The 18,139-nt window shown below is 46.1% G+C and overlaps 1 protein-coding gene and 1 long non-coding RNA gene across 4 annotated transcripts in view; one reads left to right on the forward strand and one right to left on the reverse strand.

Annotated features, from left to right (window-relative positions):
- The window catches only part of TEX101 (testis expressed 101), a 12,131-nt gene extending 852 nt beyond the window's left edge, over window positions 1-11,279 (forward strand). Inside the window, exons 2-6 of one of the 3 annotated variants that reach the window (XM_037729161.1) lie at window positions 8,512-8,614; window positions 8,728-8,871; window positions 9,002-9,184; window positions 10,544-10,672; window positions 10,838-11,279. In XM_037729161.1, coding sequence (XP_037585089.1) covers window positions 8,551-8,614; window positions 8,728-8,871; window positions 9,002-9,184; window positions 10,544-10,672; window positions 10,838-11,067 — 750 coding nt within the window. In that variant the 5' untranslated portion in view covers window positions 8,512-8,550 and the 3' untranslated portion in view covers window positions 11,068-11,279. Of the gene's footprint in view, window positions 1-8,372; window positions 8,615-8,727; window positions 8,872-9,001; window positions 9,185-10,543; window positions 10,673-10,837 lie in introns of those variants that run through there. The other 2 variants (XM_017502304.2, XM_037729162.1) reach the window with 2 other exon arrangements.
- A 924-nt stretch (window positions 11,280-12,203) lies between these two features.
- LOC108285268 overlaps window positions 12,204-18,139 on the reverse strand; it is an 18,009-nt gene continuing 12,073 nt past the window's right edge. Inside the window, exons 2-3 of the long non-coding RNA XR_001817532.1 lie at window positions 15,693-15,694; window positions 12,204-12,230 (exon numbers count right to left, since the gene is read on the reverse strand). This is a non-coding gene — a long non-coding RNA (uncharacterized LOC108285268). The remainder of the gene's footprint in view (window positions 12,231-15,692; window positions 15,695-18,139) is intronic.

Genomic DNA, 18,139 nt, shown 5'->3' on the forward strand with positions numbered 1-18,139 from the left:
TGTTGACCAGGATGGTCTCGATCTCTTGACCTCGTGATCCACCCGCCTCGGCCTCCCAAAGTGCTGGGATTACAGGCGTGAGCCACCGCGCCCAGCAAGATTCATTTCTTTCAGTCAGCAGGATCTCACTAGAGTTGTCCAGTCATTGTACACAGGTAAAGTAGCCGGAAATAATTTTCCCCTGTGTTACTACACAACCAACTTTCCACCCAGAGTCATTTCCACCAGTTTAGTTTTCACTTTTAGAAATGGCTTAGCTCTTATGTTTTACTTTTTTTTTTTTTTTTTGAGACAGAGTCTGACTCTGCCGCCTAGGCTTCAGTGCAGTGGCACGATCTGTGCTCACTGCAACCTCCACTTCCTGGGTTCAAGCGATTCTCCTGCATCAGCCTCCCAACAAATATATGTTTCAGCCAATTCCCACTGAAATATATATTTCAGAAAGGAGAAAACTGATCCCAGATAGAAGGTATGGGATGCAAAAAGTCATGAAGAGCAAAGAAAGTAGCAAATACATGTAAAAATGTAAATGTACTTGGTATAAATAATGCTAATGATGTCTAGCGGGATTACACCAAGATACACTAAAAATTCCCTGCAAGGTTAGTAAGTGTGTAATTCAGGGAGAGTAGGCAGTCAGTGAAGCTAAGTAAATCTAAGGTCATTTTATTATTCAGGAAAAAGGCAAAGGTTTAAATTGACTTTAGATTTTGGTAAGCTGGGATTACAAGCACATGCCACCACGCCCGGTTTATATATATATATATATATATATATATATATATATATATATTTTTTTTTTTTTATTATTGGTATTTTCTAGTAGAGATGTTGGTCAGGCTGGTCTCAAACTCCTGACCTAAATAATCTGCCCACCTGAGCCTCCCAAAATGCTGGGATTACAGGCGTGAGTCACTGTGCCCGGCCTTTTGTTTTTAATGATGTAAAATATTTACCCGGTTACTCAGTCAACTATGAAGCAAAAGGCTTAATAGCTTACATTCCATCTCAGTCCCCACCTAGTTCCCTCCCTCCTCCTGTAGGTGAATAAGTTTGATTTTTTGGTTTATTCTTCCACTGCTTCTTTCAAAAGTGTAGGCAACTATGTTTATGTATTAGCATTTCACCCCTCTTCGGAAAGGGGTAGCATTTTAATATATAATCTACTACAATTTGTTTTTTCCTTTCCAACCTTTTATTTGAAACGTTTCAAGCCCATGAAAAAGGTGAAAGAATTGTACAATCAACACCCTTATATCTTTCACCAAGATTCACCAATTGTTAACATTTTGCCATATTTGCTTGATTGATTTTTAGATTTTTTCTCTGAATCTATATACGTGTGTGTGTGTGTGTGCATGTATCTTAATTGTCTGTGTATACACGCACAGAGAGAGAAGTAATGAAATATATATATATATATAAATTGACTTTAGACTTTGATAAGTGAATCATGCATCCTATAATTTCTTTTTTTAAAAAAAAGACATCTAAAATGGAAGGAGGTTGGGCGCAGTGGTTCATGCCTGTAATCTCAGCATTTTGGGAGGCCCAGGCAGGTGGATCACTTGAGGTCAGGAGTTTGAGACCAGCCCGGCCAACAGTTTGAAACCTCGTCTCTACTAAAAATACAAAAATTAGCCGGGTGTGGTGGCAGGCACCTGTAATGCCAGCTACTTGGGAGGAGAACTGCTTGAGGCAACGGTTGCAGTGAGCTGAGATCGTGCCACTGCACTGCAGCTTGGGCAACAGAGCAAGACTCCATCTCAAAAAATAAAATATTAGAAGGATACAGAATTATTGAGTATAAAAGGAAGGGAAACGATATTCCATGTAATAAGAAAGCTCCTTGGTCTTGATTTGCAGCAGGAATTCAGACGGTGAAAGCAGGGTTAGGATCCTTCTGACCTTTTGCGTTTTAAACAGGTGTCAGAAATAACTGATTTGTAGCAGGAAAGCGTTCATAAAAATCCGGTGTTTTTTGTTTTCGTTTTGTTTTGACAGGGTCTCATTCTATGGCCAGGCTGGAGTGCAGTGGTGCGACCATAGCTCACTGCAGCCTCAACCTCCTGTCCTCAAGTGATCCTCCCGCCTCAGACTCCAAAGTAAATGGGACCCCAGGCCTGAGCCACCATGCCCGGTGGCTTTTTACTCCTTTTGATCCTCGGATGTGGGCTCTTCGTATCATTGGAAGACAGAACTCACCAAGGTTGGGTTGTTCACCCACTCAGAAAACCTGAGCTGGGGCCGGGGCTGTGGCTCACGCCTCTAAATCAGAATCCACCCAGACAGAACTATAGGGCAGCGCCATGGAGCCTCGGCTGGCCTGGGAGAGCCGTTCCCCACAGTCCCCGCCAGCAGGACGCAGTGCAGCAGGGTTGCGGCCCCGTGCGGAGAGCTCATTGTCTCAGTAGGAAGGGCGGCTGGCCAGTCGCCCTTCACGCAAGGCCCATTCGTGGGGAACCTGTCCTAAACCATCCCCAGAGGAGCTGCTTCTGGGTCCGAGTTTTCTCTGCAGCAGAGCAGCTCCCTGGATGGGATGGATTGAAAGTCAGCCCTCCACACAGGCGTGTGACCGCCTCGCAGCGAGTGCAGAGCCAGCCTTCCTTCCTCAATCCCGGGGGTCCCCGACCCGCGCCTCCATCCCCCCACCCCGGCCTCTGGTATGGGAAGAGGCGCCGTCTCTCCCGCGAGCCTGCCGGAGCCCGCAACGCCCTCTGGGCTTTCCGAGGGCAGCAAGGAACGCGCCCGCTCCGGGGGTGGAGGGGCGGTGAGGGTCACCCCCCTAGCGTCCCGCCTGGGAGCCAGCCAGATCTTCTCCTCACTCCGCTCTGCCCGGGCTCTACCCGGGGCTGGATCCGGGTTCCGGGAGTGAACGGCCAAGGCACGTCGGAGGTGGCCCTGCTGCCCCTATTCGAGGGGTGGCGGCAGCTGCGCGTGTGGCCATCTGGGCCGTGGGCCGAGAGGTGGGGGAGGGGAAGAGGGTCCGCCTGGTCACTGGCCTTACACCCCTCCTCCTCTTTAAAAAAAAAAAAAAAAAAAGGCGAGTTGGGGGTACCGGGATGTTTCAGTGGTGCGTGTGCGTTCTGGAGCCACACCACCCTCCAGAACCAGGGTCATACCCCACCCTGACGCCCACCGTGAGAAGTGCCTTCTCCCAGAAGGGCCTGCACGCACCAGAGACTTTAGTCTTTGGTTTTGTTTTTTTTTTTTTTTTTTGGAGAGATCTCTGCAGCTCGAGGTCACCCCAGCCCTGGATCCAGGGAGGGCTGCACTATCAGGGAAAGCAGCTTCAGCAAGTCCTCACAGTGAGTCAGACTGGACTCTTCCCATCCCAAAGATCCCTGGACTATGGAGCAGCGTCCTGGGCTCCCTGAGGTCCCATGGGAAACTTCTCAAGCACGGATGCTGCCATCTGACACTGTGGCCTGATCCCACCCCTGGATACCTGAGAATTCTCATGAACACCTGGAGGCCTGGTGCTACCTGATACTGTGACCTGATTCTACTTCCATCTCACAAAAGTTAAAGGATAGATCTACATTCAGTCAAATCAATAATTAGATTAATGGGCTGATTAAAAGAAAAACTTCAGACACATTAAATTTAACGCAGGTTGCCGGGCACGGTGGCTCACGCCTGTAATTCTAGCACTTTGGGAGGCTGAGGTGTGTGGATCACCTGATGTCAGGAGTTCAAGACCAGCCTGGTCATCATGGAGAAACCCCATCTTTAAAAAAAAAAAAAAAAAAAAATGCAGGTTAATTGAATAATGCTTCCAGAACAAGAATAGGTTCAGAGAAACTTCAGGGTGCTCCATCTGTCCATAAATGGTTGAATAACATCTACCACAGAAGAAAGTAATGTAGAAGAAACTAAGGTAGGTTAAATAATAGCTAGACTGGTAACAGTTGGGTGCTTGCCTTATTTGAACCAGGTTTGAAGTTAGTTGGCTGCCTGTGATTGGCTGAGACTCAGCTATTTTTACAATAGTAGGTTACAGACTGTTTACACAATCAGGTTAGGTTACAGTTCTAACCTGATGTATGGAGAAACTATGTATGGAGAAACCTTTAGACCAAATTTAAAGTAGTAGGGAGGCAGCTTTAGACCAAACAATGTTAACAGGGCAAAATTTCAATTTATAGGTACAGATTGGTCAAACTGCATAAAAAAGCAATACACATAGATTAGCATTGCCTGTTGAGGAATTGACACAATGTAGACACTTCGGGGTAAGCTTTCTTTTGCTCAGCAAAATATGTCTGGAGGTGGGACTGGGCTTGAGGATTGGCTGGGAAGGAACTCACTGCAACAATGGGAATGCTGCATGTCTTGGAAGGAGTTGTGTGAGTGTATGCACTCATCAAATGTACCTTCAAAACTCATCAAGTGTACCTTCAAAACTCATCAAATGTACCTTCTCATTCTATCACGTGCTTTAAAAAAAGGCAAAAAACTAAAACTCATCAAATGGTATAGTCCAACTTTGTGCTTTTTACTTCATGTAAATTTCACCTAAAATATAAACAAATATTAAACTCTGGTTAATGGCATAAATGCTGGAGTATTTAGGGCTTACAGGTACTAAATTCTGCAACTCACTCTGAAATACATTTTAAAAAGTAGAGATGGAGTTTTGCCATGTTGGCCAGGCTGGTCTCCAACTCCTGACCTTAGGTGATCCAACCACCTCAGTCTCCCAAAGTGCTGGAATTACAGGTGTGAACCACCATGCCGGCCCATTTTTTTTCAATTTTCTTGTATGTTTGGAAATTTTCATAATAAAATGATAGAAAAGAAACTGGATATGCCTTTACATCTTTTGAAGATGACTTTTTTGTCCTTTATGAGTGTTTTAAAAGTTTTCTTATATATGTTTTATGAACTTCTTGTTAAGGTTATGCCTAAATGCTTTATATAGTCATAATAAAGGCATCTAACAGGGGAAAATGAACTTCAATCTTACCTCACACTATCGGAAAAAACTAACGCAAAATGGATCATAAACCTAAATGTAAATGCCAAAACTATACATCTTTTAGAAAAATACATAGGGAAAAAAACTTTGTGACCTTAGGGTAGACAAAGATTTTTAGATTGGACACACAAAAAAACAAATTATAAAAGAAAAAAAATCTGATTTTTGGAGATTTTCTTAAAATGAAAAACTTCTTTTAAAATATACTATTTTCTTACTAGCAAAAACACAAGTCACAAACTGAGAGAAAATACTTGCAGTACATACATTGAAAACACAAAGAAAGGCCAGGTGTGGTGGCTCATGCCTGTGATCCCAGCACTTTGGGAGGCCAAAGTGGGCAGATGACCAGAGGTCTCTGTGTACACAGAGATGGATCAGCACAGCTGGAAGGAACCAGACACACACATGCCCATGCACACATGCACACTGACATGTACACCAGAGCAAGAGCTGGAGTGCAGTGGTGTGATCTCAGCTCACTGCAACCTCTACCTCTTGGGCTCAAGTGATCCTCTCACCTCAGCCTCCCAAAGTGTTGGAATTACAGGCATGAGCTATGGCACCTGGCCTAGAATCTTACTTGGGGTAAAATGAGAATCTATTGGAAGGTTTTCTTTTTTTTTGAAACACAGACTTGCTCTGTCACCCAGGCTGGAGTGCAGTGGTGCGATTTGGGCTCACTGTAGCCTCCACCTCGTAGGTTCAAGTGATTCTCCTGCCTCAGCCTCCCAAGTAGCTGGGATTACAGGGGCACACCACCATGCCCAGCTAATTTCTGCATTTTTAGTAGAGACAGGGTTTCACCATGTTGGCCAGGCTGGTCTCAAACTCCTGACCTCAGGTGATCCACCCGCCTCAGCCTCCCAAAGTGCTGAGATTACAGACCTAAACCACCGTGACTGGCCCATTAGAAAGTTTTAAACAGGAGTGATGTAGTGTGGCTTACAGTTAAGAGATCGTTCTGGTGCCAGGTGGGGAATAGCCACATGGGCCAGGGCAGAGTGTATTGCAGTAATCCAGTGAACAATGGTGGTGTCACAGTGCTTATATAAAAAGATGCCTTCACCGTAATTTAGCCATTGAGTTTGTTTCTTTTTTACAAATGTTCTATGGATTTTCATAAATTATTTGCCAACCATTGCTCTGGACTAACCTCCTAATTTTCTAGATGAGGACACTGAAGCTCTGGGAAGAACAGAGATTGGCTCAGGCTAAGGAAGATCTGTCCATCTCTCTTGCACCATAAAGACAGAGCCACCTTTCTCAAGGGGGTGTATATTGGGGCATTCTTGCACAGCTATAAAGAAATAACTGAGGCTGGGCACGGTGGCTCATGCCTGTAATCTCAGCACTTTGGGAAGCCGAGGTGGGCAGGTCACCTAAGGTCAGGAGTTCAAGACCAGCCTGGCCAACATGGTGAAACACTATCTCTACTAAAAATACAAAAATTAGCTGGGCATGGTGCTGCATGCTTATAATCCCAGCTACTTGGGAGGCTGAGGCAGGAGAATTGCTTGAACTGGGGACTTGAGAGGGGGAGGTTGCAGTGAGCAAAGATTGCACCACTGCACTCCAGTGTGAGGTATACAGTGAGACTGTGACAGAAAAAAGAAAAGAAAAGAAAAAGAAAAGAAAGAAAGAAAGGAGGGAGGGAGGGAGGGAAAAGAAAGAAAGGAAAGAGAGAAAAAGATAAAAGAAAAAGAAAGAAAGAAGAGAGAAAGGAAAAAAGGAAGGAAGGGAGAGAGAGAGAAAAAGAGGAGGAGAAAGAGGAAGGAAGGAAGGGAGGGAGGGAGGAAGGGAGGGAGGGAGGGAAAGAAAGAGAGAGAGAGAGAGAGCTTACATAGGTGTGAAAGAGAACTGTCAGCCATGAGCAACAAATCCGAGTGACCTGTCTTGTTCATGGTCCTGACACGGACACGTGGGTTCCATCTGACAGCAGCCTGTCCCATCACCGCTACTGCTCATGCATGCATTCGGGGTGCCCGAAGTGATGCCGAAACAGGCATTCCTGGATTCAGCCCAATCACGAGGAGGCTGGGGCAATGGTGCAAACAGAGGATCACGCTGGGCTGCGCAGGGGCCACTGCAAGTGAAGAGACCAAGCTGACTCCCGGCAGCCAGTGCCACTAAGGTGGGTGCTGAGGCAGAGGCCAGGCTGGGAACGTGAGAGGCCATTTGGGTAGGGAGATAAGTTGGGTGGGTGAGGGCCAAGGGTTTGACCTCCTAGTATGGCTGGAGAAGCAGAGACAAGAGAGAAAAGGGCCAGACTAGGCCATCCGGCAACGCACTGCCCACCCTGCATTGCATACCTGGGGCTGCAAAAGCAGGCAGGCTTTTCCCACCAGTTTGCCCGCCACCCACCTTCCGAGCATGCGCGTCCTCCAAGATTGCCAGGAATTGACTTCTCTGCGGCCAATGAGGTGCCACGTTCCTCCAGGCTCATCCAATGAACTTACCCAATGCTTTTGCGTCCACCAATGGAGTTTCGAGCGCTGTGTGGCCAGGCTGGCCCCGCCTTCCGTGGTAAGAGAAGGCCAGGCCCGGGAAGAAGGCGTTCCAGGCCGCACCTTCGGCGTCGTCGGATTCTTGTGAGGCGTCGTTTGGAAGCCTGCGGGAATTTTGTCTCTTTAAAAAGAAAAAGAAGGCTAGGGACTCAGATTCCTGGATTCTGAGGAAAGAGAAGGCTGGGGACCGAAATTCTGGCTCTGAGGGGAAAAAGGGTTAGGGGCCTGGGCTCCCGGGGCTGAGAGGGGAGCATCCCAGAATGGCGTGTCCCGCGGGAAAAGGTGGTTGGAACCCAAACTCCATGATCCCTACCTAGGACGGGGCTGGGCTCTCAGAATCCGGGTTCTGATGGGGCTGGGGCTGGGGGCTGAGATCCTGGGTCCCTGAGAGGGTGTGAGGGTGAACCTGGACCCCTGAGGCTGAGGGAGAAGTGGCCTTCGGGACCACACTCCTGACCTTGAAGTTGGGGGGCACTGGGTGGCCGGGCCTAAGAATTAAAACCATGAAAACATGATAAACCTGTGAACTCGCTCCAGCTCACAAGCTGGTTAGGGGCAGATCGACTTCAGGGGTCATGGTCATATACACCATAGACCCCACTGTGAGGCCGGGCACAGTGGATCAGGCCTGGAATCCCAGCACTTTGGGAGGCCAAGGCAGGCGGATAATCTGAGACCAGGAGTTCAAGACCAGCCTGGCCAACCTGGTGAAACCCCATCTCTACTAAAAATACAAAAGATTAGCCAGGTGTGATGGCGGGCACCTGTTATCCTGGCTACTCGGGAGGCTGAGGCAGGAGAATCTCTTGAACCTGGGAGGCAGAGGCAGTCAGCCAAGATTGAGCTACTGCACTCCAGCCTGGGCAACAGAATGAGACTCCATCTAAAAAAATAAAAAATAATAATAAAAAAAAAAAAGAGATGAAAACACCCCACCCTGAATTCAGTACTTGCCAGGACCTAGATTTATTTGATCTCACACGCTCTGGCTGTAAAGTTGCATTCTCTCCATCAAATTCACAGATCCCGACCAGCTCCTCCCAAACCTCTCCAGAAGAAGCCATGGGAACCCCTCGTATCCAGCATTTGCTGATCCTCCTGGTCCTAGGAACCTCCTTCCTGACCTGTGCGTATGGGGGACATAGGGGAGAGCAGTCGTGTCACAGAAGGTGGATTGATGATGAAAAAGGAGCTGCCTTGGCCCATGGAGAAGTGCTTATCTTCTCGTTTTCTCCCCAGCGGACCTAGAGCTGCATTGTCAAAAGGGTCTGTCTATGACTCTGGAAGCGGATCCAAGCAATATGTTTAACTGGACCACAGAGGAAGTTGAGACTTGTGACAGAGAGACACTTTGCCAGGAAACCGTGCTAATGATTAAAGCAGGTGAAATGAGATAGGACAGCTGGGCCAGGTCAGGGGGAGGGTGATTATGTCCATGCCAATGCTTGTCCCCTTTTCCCAGGCCAATGGTGAGGGCCACCATCCATTTCCTGTCCCTCCTGTCTCATAACAGGGACTGAGACAGCCATTTTGGCCACGAAGGGCTGCATCCTGGAAGAGGCGGAGGCCATAACGATTGTCCAGCACTCTCCACCTCCTGGCCTGACCGTGATCTCCTACAGTAACTACTGCGAGGATTCCTTCTGTAATGACAAAGATGGCCTGTCTCACTTTTGGGACTTCAGTGGGACCACAGGTACCCTGGAAGTGAGGGAGATAGATGCCAAGAGGAACCCCATAAAGAGCTTGTGTATGGCCCCTCTTTGAATTCTGACTTGGCTTAGTCTAAGTGGCCCCATCCCAAAGTATCTCACAGTTCAAGTAATTTTCTTTTTTTGAATTGCTTTTTGGGATCTAAACACTTCTCAGAGCAGGGAGACACCAGCGAAGGCTGGAGTGTAAATTGGGTTTTGTGTTTATTAAGCAATAAGACAGGCCGGGTGCGGTGGCTTAGACCTGTAATCCTAGCACTTCGGGAGGCCGAGGTGGGTGGATTATTTGAGAGCAGGAGTTCCAGACCAGTCTGGCCAACATGGTGAAACCCCGTCTCTACTGAAAGTACAAAAATTAGCATAGTGGTGCACGCCTGTAATCCCTGCTACTGGGGAGGCTGAGGCAGGAGAATTGCTTGAACCCAGGAGGTTGAGGTTGCAGTGAGCCGATATCACACCACTGCACTCGAGCTTGGGAGACAGAACAAGACTCTGTCTCAAATAAATAAATAAAATAAAAAAAGCAATCAGACATCAGTGTAGGTTTCTGAGTAGGGTGGTATTATCAGTCTAACAAGTATTGATTTCCCATTGCTGCATGAGAACAGCCCAGCTCCCCAAATTTACAAGGCCTATAGTAACTTGGCCCTGCCTGTCTTTTCAGCTTCATTTTCCTCTCTTCCCTCTCTCATTTACTGTGTGCTAACTGGGGCTAATACTCAAAATGCTTAACAATGTAGATGGCACTAGCCAATCAAAATGGATGCCGGCCGTAAAAAACAAACAAATAGAAACAGCTCAAGGAAACAGCTGTCCCTACAAGCTGAATATCAGCCCTGCAACTTCTCACATTTCCCCAGATCCACCAAACTGGCTCATACCACCTGACCTTTGTCCTTGCTGTCTCCTTTACCACTCCTCCAGACCCCATTTTCACATAGCTAGCCCCTATTCATCCTCATGTCAACTCAGGTATCAGCTCTTTGAAAATATTTACCAAATTCTTTTAGGTAGTTCAGTATTCCTCCATTCCTTTGTCATTATACCTTGAACACAGCAGCTACTGAGTTAATTACTTACATGTCTTTCTCTTAGAGATGCTAGATGACAGGAACTATGTTGTTTTCATCTCTGTATCTTCACACCTCAGCACAGAGTTTGGAAGCCCAATAGATGGAGATTTCACAGCAGAGAACACCAGCTGGGGAGGGATGGGGAGGCTGCAGTAATGGGCCTTGATTAGAGTGGCATCTGCAGGAAAAACCTGGGGAAGAGAAGACAGCAAGGAACGACATCTCTGGATACAGGACCTGCCCTTAACCATCTCTCTTGTTTCCCTTCAGCTTCCACTGTGTCAGCAACCCTCCATTGCCCAACCTGTGTGGCTTTGGGGACTTGTTTCAGTGCTCCTTCTCTTCCCTGTCCCAATGGTACAACTCGATGCTATCAAGGAAAACTTGAGATCACTGGAGGTAAACTGAAATGAACATCTGATCGTTTCAGAGCCTGGAAAACCAGACATTTGAGTAGCTCCCAAGAGATTCTGACACTGAGCTCTCCAGGGATGAGGGAGGACTGGATTCTCCTCTGATTTCCTAAAACATCTCTGTCTCTCCCCATCCTTCCTTGTTCCATAGGTGGCATTGAGTCATCTGTGGAGGTCAGAGGCTGTACAGCCATGATTGACTGTAGGCTGATGTCTGGAATCTTAGCAGTAGGGCCCATGTTTGTGAGGGAAGTGTGCCCACGTCAGCTTCTTACTCAATCTCGAAAGACTGAAAACGGAGCAACCTGTCTTCCCATTCCTGTTTGGGGGTTACAGCTACTGCTGCCATTGCTGCTGCCATCATTTATTCACTTTTCCTAAGAAGGCACTTTGGACCTGGCTCTGAGGACATCTTTGACTGGGAGCCTTCTTACTGTTGGGGTTCAACAAGTTGACGTGTAGGTGGGAATTTAAGGGAGAACAGAGATACTATGAATGTATTTGACATTTTTAATACAATTTCTGCTGTGATTTTTGTATGCAGTAGTCATTACTAATAAACATTTCTGCTGTGATTTTGTGTGTTTCAACAATAGAAGTGGAATTTTAGTGCTAAAAGAGCCTTTACAATTCATCTTCTCTAAACCACCCATTCTCCAGAAAGAGAATTTGAGATCTGGAAAACTTCAGTGAGTTTTCTACATTTAGCTATGGCCAGGGCCAAGGCAAGAACTTAGATATTTTGACCTAAAGTCTGATTTTCCTTTCAATCTAATATGCTAACTCCTCCTGCTAGCTGGAAAAGTAACTAGCATTAGCCTCTTCCAGAGCACTCCCAGCGCAATCTTAAGGCTGCTGTTTTGGGGTCCTAGGATGTAGGGAACCAGCCCTACATCACACGTGGGTGCCTCGAGTTCAGTGGTGACAAAGGAATGAGAAAAAGACAGATTAAGAGAGAAAGTGGGACAAGGGGGCCATCACTCATTACTGGAGGAGACAGCGAAGGCCCCGAGCTCTGATCATCCACACTATTGATTACAATCACTTTGATCTATAGGGTAGGGGTGGAGTGATGGTGGATGAATCAGTGAGTCAAAACCGGTATGTCATCCTAAGGACCGATAACAGTGGTAGTTTAGGAGTTTCACAAAACAAAAACGTGTAGTTATCTTTAGCTTATTATCTATGTACAGCTGATGAAACATGGACCTTACAAGGAGACTTACAAGTCTGGCTACGTCATAGTGCTACAAAGGGGTTTTACGTCCTTGAGCACAGTGTTTATGGTAACAGAGCCTAGGTCACCCTGCAGCGGAACATGAGGCATGGAGAGGCCTTCCTCCTCAGAGGCCTCCTGTGGCCTTCCACAGTTTGTTGTGCCTTGTTTATGTGTTACTCATAACCAATTTATGTAGGCACTCTGTAAGTCCTTTCTCCTCTGCTGCTTTTCCCAACACTAGGAGGTATGGCCAAATGAGAAAAATCAGACTCCAAATTCTCCAATCATGGGCCTGCTGCAGTGGCTCATACCTGTAATCCCAGCACTTTGAAAGGCAGAGGCGAGAGAATTCCATGAGCCCAGGAGTTCGAGAACAGCCTGGGCAACATAGTTAGGCCCCATCTCTCCAAAGAAATATAATCCAAAAATTAGCCTGGCATGGTGGTGCTCGCCTATAGTCCCAGCTACTCGGGAGGCTGAAGTGGGATGATCACTTATGTCCACAAAAAGAGTCAAACTCTAAAATATTTGAAAAGATTTATTCTGAACCAAATATGAGTGACCATGGCCCATGACACCACCCTCAGGAAACCCTAAAAATATGTGCCTAAGGTGGTCAGGGCACAGTCTAGTTTTAGACATTTTAGGAAGACGTGATGCAATCAAATACATGTAAGATGTACATTGTTTCAGTCCAGAAAGCAAGGCAACTCAAAATAGAGGAAACTTCCAGGTTATAGATAGATTCAAAGATTTTCTGATCGGCAATTGGTTAAAAGAGTTATCATCTAAAGACCTGGAATCGATAGAAAGGAATGCCTGGGTTAGGATGATAAGGGATTGTGGAAACCAAAGTTTTATCACACAAATGAAGCTACCAAGTAGCAGACTTCAGAGAGAATACATTGTAAATGTTTATCAGACTTATGATCTGTGTTGATGTTCATGCTGGTCAGCTTTTCCCAAAATCCAAAAGGGAGGAGGGTATAATGAGGCATGGTCAACCCTTCCTTCCCGGCATGGCCTGTACCAGTTTTTCAGGTTAACTTTCTAAAGCCCTGACTGAGAGGAGGGGTCTATTCAGATGGTTGGTGGGAGGGGGCCATGGCTTAGAATTTTGTTTTTTATTTAAAACAAAACAAGGAGCTCAAGAGGCTGAGGCTGCAGTGAGCCATGATCATGCTTCTGCACTTCAGCCTGGATGTGAGTCTGCATCAAAAAAAGACAGATTCTCTCATTACAGTGGTCCCCGTTACTCTGTGTCCTGTCTGTCCCTTTCCCACTCTACGTCATTCCTTCCCTTCCCAGGGGCTGACCTAATGACTCTGCAGTGGACTTGGGAGGGAGGGAGGGAGAGAGGGAGGAAGGACTCATTAGGGTATGGTGAATGGGGACCTGTGACTACCGGGGGGAAGTATTTTTTGGAAAATTCTTATGCTTATTTTACTTATTACTCAAAAATATATAAGCTCTATCTTTTCTTATTATAAAAGACTCAAATGATACAGAGGTGTATAGAGCAAAGTAAAAGATGGTGAGGGTAAGGGGAAGATTGATATTTTCTTCTTTAAAAAAAAAAAAAAAAAAAAAACCTTTACTAAGGCTTAATTGGCACACAGTAAACGGCACCGGAGGTGGGAGGAGAGACTTTTATTGCAAGCCTTTATTCCCCTCCCAAAAGACTGGGGAGTTTGGCCATAGTATATATATGCCAACCAAGCTCTTTCTAGAAAGTTCTCTAGTTCTACCCACCGAGAAAAGAAAAAAAAATCTTGGGACACCAAACTCACTATGCTAAAGGGAAAAGCCAGGCTTGGGCATGGAGTTACACCAAACTGCCACCGATTTTGTTCCTAAATACACAGCTGCAAAGAGAGAAGACTATACACCTCCCCAGCAGGCCTTGCTCATAATTTGGCCACAAGGAAATTCCTTGTGGGCCCCAAGATCTTTACCCTAAAAACAGTTCTGTTGATGAGTTTCACCCTGACAATGTAATTAACAGCTTGTCCTCACAGGACCAGAAGTCATCCCTCTGCTCACCTGAGATAAATGCCTATTTGACTGCTTCCTCTTCCAGATGTCTAGTTTATTTTATGTAAAAATGCAAATCTGGCCCAGCACAGTGGTGCATGCCTGTAATCCCAGCACTTTGGGAGGCCAAGGCAGGTGTATCACCTGAGGTCAGGAATTTGAGACCAGCCTGGCCAACAGGGTGAAACCCCATCTCTACTAAAAATACAAAAATTACCCGGGCATGGTGGCAGGTCCCTGTAATCCCAGCTATCCAGGAGGCTGAGGCAGAGAATCACTTGAAACTGGGAGGCAGAGGTTGCAGTAAACCAAGATTATGCGATTGCATTCCAGCCTGGGCGACCATAGTGAAACTCCGCCTCAAAAAAAGAAAAAAAAATGCAGATTCACTGAGGGCAAGATGACTGCACAATTGACTGTTCCTCTACCTTCTCCTTTCACATGTAAAATGTGGATTCGGTGAAGGCTGATCAAAGCCTCAAAAGAATGCAACCGCTTCTCCTTTTTATCTGCTCTCCTTTTTTTCTTTCCTCTTTCTCCTATTGCCCACTCCTTTCCCCCCTTTAAATATTGATGTCCCCAAATCCTCTTTGGAAAAAGCAGAGATCACAGATGTTCCTGTGGTTTTGTGTTTCTTTTTCCTTGACATGCCCTAAACCTTGGCAAAAATAAAAAATAAAGCAATTAAGACTTGCCTTAGTCATTTTCTTTGATTTATACCACTCTCTTGCAGTTTAAGTGCTACTCTAGCTAATTCCCTGTCTTTGTCCTTAGGCAGCCAGTCCCCATTGTGTCAGTTTGCTAAATCTCCCTAAAGAGGAAGAAGAAGCACACCAAAATCAAATTTTAACTTAGGGCTGGGTGCAATGACTCACACCTATAGTACCAGCACTTTGGGAGGCCAAGGCAGGTGGATCGCTTGAGCTCAGGAGTTTGAGACCAGCCTGGGCAACATAGTTAACATAGTGTAATCCTGTCTTTACAAAAGATACAAAAATTAACTGGGCGTGGTGGCCCGTGCCTGTAGTCCCAGCTACTTGGGAGGCTGAGACAGGAGGATGCCTTGAACTGGGGAGGCAGACAGTTTGCTGAGGTCATGCCACTGCACTCCTCCCCCTAGATGATAGAGCATAACCCTGTCGAGAGAGAGAGAGAGAGAGAGAGAGAGAGAGAGAGAGAGAAAGAGAGAGCGAGAGAGAGAAAATAAAAAAGGAAGGAAGGAAGGAAAAGAGAGGGAAGGAAGCAGATGGAGGAGGGAGAGAGGGGGGAAGAAGGGAGGGAGGGGAAAAGAAGAGAAAAAGAAAAGAAAAAAAAGAAAAAGTTTATGTACGGGCATGATAATAATAAGATGTTTTGACTTATCTTGCCCACGGGAGCCTCCTAGCTGCTATGTTGAGAATAGGCTGGAGGAAGACAAAACCGGCAGTGGGAGACCCTCCAAATTGCCGTTTGTCAGGTTTTTAAAAGCTGAATAGCTTAGATCACTAATTCTAAGGTAGGCAATTGACAAGACTTGTTTTCTGGTCACAGCCCCGCTGACTAAAACAGGATCTAGTCCAGACAGAATAAAGTGAAGAAATTGAACAAAAACAGAAAACGGTAGCAAAAGCGATCCTAGCTGCCCTTATTGCTCGTTAGCTCAAGACACTCCCACCAGCACCATGACAGCTTACAAATGCCAAAGCAATGACCCAGAAGTTACCACACCTTTCCATGGCAAGGATCTGGAAGTTGCTACCCCTTTCCCAGAAACTTCTTAAATAACCCACTCCTTAATTTGCATTGACCCCCCCAATTTGCATCAACCCAACCCCTAATTTGCATGAACCCACCCCCTAATTTGCATTAATTGAAGTGGCTGTAAGAGTAGAAATGCAGTTGCCAAGAGTTCTCAGGTTGCCAACTCTGGGCACACTGCCAATGAGTCATCCCCGCTCAGCAGGGAGCAGTACCATTCAATAAAAGTTTACTTCCTAACACCTAGGGCTCGCCCTTGAATTCTTTCCTGGTCAAAGCCAAGAACCCTCCCAGCCTAAACCCTAATTTGGGGGCCTGTCCATCCTGCATCAGTTTTTTTTGTTGTTGTTGTTTTTGTTTTTTTTTTTGACACAGGGTCTTGCTCTATCACCCAGGCTGGAGTACAGTTCACTGTAGCCTCTGCTTCCTGGGCTCAAACGATCCTCCCACCTCAGCCTCCCAGGTAGCTGGGCTGACAGGCACAACACCAGGCCTGGCTAATTTTTGTTTTATTTTTTTTAGAAACAAAGTTTCACCATGTTGCTCAGGCTGCACTCAAACTCCTGGATTCAAACAATCCTTCCCCTTTGGCCTCCCAAAGTACTGGGATTACGGGTGCCAGCCACTGCACCCAGCCTGCATCCATTGTAACTACCAAATTGAAAGGAACTTAGAGGAGAAAAGAGCATGTTAAACACCTGTGGGGATGGAACCAGCAAATTCCAGACTGTGGAAACTGCAAGACAATGACCTGACTTCGCCAAAACATACATTTGAGAGAAGAAAAAAGAGTGAGGGAAGCTAGAGTTTAAGAGGGACTTAAACACACAAAATCAAATGCAATTTGTGGACCTCGCTTGGATCCTGACTTGAGGAATCAGATGCAAAATAATACTTTTATGAGACAGCTAAGAAAATGCATTCATTGATTGTCTATTTAATGAGGTAGGTATCTTAAATTCTATTAGATATGAGAACTGAGACCATGTATTTCAACATGACTTACCTGTTTTTGACTTCCAAAAAAGTCTTGCCTGGAATGAGAAGACTGTGAAACAGTAAAGAACTCATTGTTTGCTTCAGGAAAATCCAAAAATCCAATTTATCTAGGCAAACAATTTGCTCATCTGGGCAAATAGTTCTCCTCTCAGGATGCCACACAGCTCACCTGAGCAAAAATCTCACTTATCAAACAAGTTTGCTTCTCAAGACTTGTCTCAAGACCTCCATTCTGCTGTGTTCACCAATCCTACACTATTATCACATACTCTCTATCTAATTTTATTTTACTTTAATTTTGAGATGGAGTCTCACTCTGTCACCTAGGCTGGAGTGCAATGGCGCCATCTCGGCTCACTGCAACCTCTGCCTCCCAGGTTCAAGCAATTCTCCTGCCTCAGCCTCCCAAGCAGCTAGGATTTCAGGCACACATCCCCACATCTGGCTAATTTTCGTATTTTTAGTGGAGATGGAGTTTCACCATGAATGGCCAGGCTGGTCTTGAACTCCTGACCTCAGGTGACCCACCCTCGTTGGCCTTCCAAAGTGCCAGAATTACAGGTGTGAGCCACTGCACCTAGCCCTTTGCCCAGTTTTGCCCAGTTCTTTGCTTTAATGCATTACCTCAAATACCCTTACATCATTTTCCCCTTTGTGACACTGTTGAGTCACTACTGAACTTTGAGTGAGCCATGACTGAACTTTGTTCTCCCTTGCTGCAATTAGCCTTGTAAATTCTACTTTGCATGGCCAATAGCTTTCTCTGGTGGTTTTGCAAGAAAGTTAACCATTAATAGATATGATGATTAGTGACATTTTTTTTTCTTGCAACTTTATCTTTGCAGAATGTGGCACCTTCATTTTTTTTTAATTTTTTTTTTTTTTTTTTTTTATGAAGTTTTGCTCTCATTGCCCAGGCTGGAGTGCAATGGCATGATCTCAGCTCACCACACAACCTCTGCCTCCTGGGTTCAAGTGATTCTCCTGTCTCGGCCTCCCGAGTAGCTGAGATTACAGGCATGTGCCACCATGCCCAGCTAATTCTGTATTTTTAGTAGAGACGGGTTTTCTCAATGTTGGTCAAGCTGGTCTCAAAGTCCCAACCTCAGGTGATCTGCCCACCTCGGCTTCTCACAGTGCTGGAATCACAGGCATGAGCCCCTGTGCCCAGCCAACATGTTTATTTTTTTAAAGAGGTAGGCTCAACCAGGTTCGGTGGCTCATGCTTGTAATCCCAGCACTTTGGGAGGCCAAGGCGGGTGGATCACTTGAGGTCAGGAGTTCAAGACCTCCCTGGCCAACACGGTGAAACCCGGTCTCCACTAAAAATACAAAAACTAGCCAGGTGTGGTGGCACATGCCAGAAATCCCAGCTACTCGAAAGGCTGAGGCAGTAGAATTGCTTGAACCTTGGAGTCAAAGGTTGCAGTGAGCTGAGATTGGGCCATAGCACTCCAGCCTGGG

This window comes from Cebus imitator, unplaced genomic scaffold, assembly GCF_001604975.1.
Source record: "Cebus imitator isolate Cc_AM_T3 unplaced genomic scaffold, Cebus_imitator-1.0 Scaffold296, whole genome shotgun sequence".
Taxonomy (NCBI): domain Eukaryota; kingdom Metazoa; phylum Chordata; class Mammalia; order Primates; family Cebidae; genus Cebus; species Cebus imitator.